Raw genomic sequence first — 2,469 nt, 5'->3', positions numbered from 1 at the left:
TATTATTATTATTATATAAATAATCTAATTGTTAACAAAAAAATTTATACTTTAAATGTATTATTTTGACAGCACTTTGGACACAAACAAATCTTTTTGAAATTATTTTTGTTGTTAAGGACAGCAGTCGAAGAAGTCTTAAAAAATGTCATTAAAATTCGATAAAAGGACGTGGCAAGTTGAAATCCAATTACAACTGACACAAAACAGAGCTGCACGGATCGTAACATTAGCCGACAACTCGACAAAACCTCTGATCACTGCCACCTCCTGTCATCCGTACACGTGTCCTGATCCCCTCATTCCACTGCTCGTACGGTCATTTCAATCATCTCGTCACACACCAAACAGAGCTTCTCCACGGATCTCTATTTGTTCATTAAAATCTTCCACCGGCAGATGGAAAATAGTCCGATCAGCGATGTTTCCTCGTCGAACGATTTCGAATTAACTTTTTTTATATTAATTTTAATAAATTTCAAATAATTTTAATATTTTAATTATTAAATAATAAAAATATACATTTGAAATCTAACAACTCTCATATACAATTCACTTATGATTTTTCATGGAAAATAAGATATGCCTTCTTGTTATATATACTGTTTGACGAACACTTGAGACAGAACCAATACCGAATAAATAGTCCAAGGTGGCACGAAATTACCCCCGGTAGGTCTGCCGTCAGTCGAAACATAAACATCGCCTTCGCCTCGAGGGTTTATCCGTAATTTCGGTGTCACGTCGCTTTCAATGTCATTTGGCCTGTTCACAAGGGTAATATGGTCATTTCGTGTAGGATATTATTATTTTCTTAATGGTAATGAACTATTAGTTGAAGTTGAAAGATTTGCTGGGGATATTCGTTTGGCAGAGAAAGCTCAGTTACTCAAATTGCTTCAACAAACACTCGGCTTGGTGGATGCTGCGGATTTTTCCTCGAGATTTTTGAGAGAACAGTATAATAATGCAAGATTTGCATTCCATCGGAGTTGGAGGTGGCGGAGGTGGAGAGGGCGGTGGGAGGTTTTTCGGCGGCGGAGGTGGGGACCGGAGGCTGCGGGTGCACGGCCAGTTGACGCAGCAGGCGTTGAAGTGTCCTCGCTGCGACTCGCTTAATACGAAGTTTTGCTATTATAATAATTATAATTTCTCCCAGCCGCGGCATTTCTGTAAGGCCTGCCGCCGGTATTGGACCAAGGGCGGCGTCCTCCGCAGCGTTCCTGTCGGCGGTGGCTGCCGGAAGACGAAGCGTTCGAAGTCTAGAAGCAGCTGGGGGGATGGCTCGAGAGAACGCAAATCGAAAGCTCAGAGCCCGAGCAGCACGGATAGCTCCAGCCTCACCGCCGCCACTCCTTCCGCCGCCGTCGCGGAGGAAGGATCGGCGCTGAGCGCTGCTGCGTCGGAGTCCGCGATGAAGTACGGTCTCTCATGTGCGATGTTCTACAACGCAAATCCTCCTGCACACCCTAGCTTCGAAGATCACGGCCAGGCGCCGCTGATCAACCCCTCTGGATCCACCGACGGCCAGATCTTCCCCGAAATCGAGAGCTTCGACCGACTCATGGCATCCTCGGATAATGCGGCGAGCATGGTCGGATTCAGCATGGCCGACAGGATGCAGCGGCAAGCTCCTCAGGCAGCCGACAATCCAGGTCTGGAGGTGGACGAGTTCAAGATGCAGGACATGAACAGCGACGGGCTGACGACGGCGCTGGATTGGGGGTGCTGCGGCGGAGGAGATCCAAGCCTGTTTGATCTAACGGCTGCCCTCGATCCTTCCTACTGGAGTCAACCCGAGTGGACTGACAGTGACCATTCCCTCCCTCACCTTCCATAATCCCATTCTCACCGTTTTAACATTTGAATTTGAATTTTGAAGTACAAATATTTGTCTAATTTATGCTTCTTCTATTTTTTTTTAAAAAAAAACCAAATTTATTTCTCAATATTTATTTGGTTTTCAAATTTGGGTGAATTTGGTCAATATATATAATATTTCATTATTATATAATTAAGCATATAGGTTCTTTTTTGGGTTATCGAAGTGTAAGCTGACTTGTGCACATAGTTTCTTCTTTGAAATATCTGTTTGTTCTAATGTATTGGGGATTGAGTTCATCCAGTTTTCAAAAGATTGTCTGTGTTTTATTTGGTTTAAATTACTGAATTTTGATTGTCTTCACTGATTTGTGATCGCCATCTTTCGAAAAGAATGGATTCTAAATATGTATTAGATTCGTTTTTTTTCTTTTCTCCTCCACTTAAGGATATGCAATTCAGATTAATTTATAAGGCGGTTGGCTAATTTTTTTTAAATATATTTTATAAGACGGTAGTAACTATGTATATTTAAATAATTATTTTAAAATCTTTAATATATTTAATTATTATATTATATTAAAAAAATTTATATGGTTTGACATCATATTTAAATAAAATTATCTATTTTTTAAATCAAATTGAATT

At 40.8% G+C, this 2,469-nt stretch overlaps 1 protein-coding gene across 1 annotated transcript; it reads left to right on the top strand.

Annotated features, from left to right (window-relative positions):
• The first annotated feature begins 705 nt into the window (after nucleotides 1-705).
• Nucleotides 706-2,220, top strand: LOC140991041 (dof zinc finger protein DOF5.4-like). The gene has a single exon (XM_073460947.1). It carries the CDS (start codon nucleotides 968-970, stop codon nucleotides 1,838-1,840), a length of 873 nt encoding a protein of 290 aa, XP_073317048.1. The 5' UTR covers nucleotides 706-967; the 3' UTR covers nucleotides 1,841-2,220.
• The last annotated feature ends 249 nt before the right edge of the window (nucleotides 2,221-2,469 follow it).

Source organism: Primulina huaijiensis, chromosome 13 (assembly GCF_012295235.1).
Source record: "Primulina huaijiensis isolate GDHJ02 chromosome 13, ASM1229523v2, whole genome shotgun sequence".
Classification (NCBI taxonomy): domain Eukaryota; kingdom Viridiplantae; phylum Streptophyta; class Magnoliopsida; order Lamiales; family Gesneriaceae; genus Primulina; species Primulina huaijiensis.
This window is presented reverse-complemented; position numbering and strand designations above follow the sequence as displayed.

What these genes read in the sequence shown, in the direction of transcription:
- LOC140991041 (XM_073460947.1), top strand. Translation starts at nt 968, where the DNA reads ATGCAAGATTTGCATTCCATCGGAGTTGGAGGTGGCGGAGGTGGAGAG.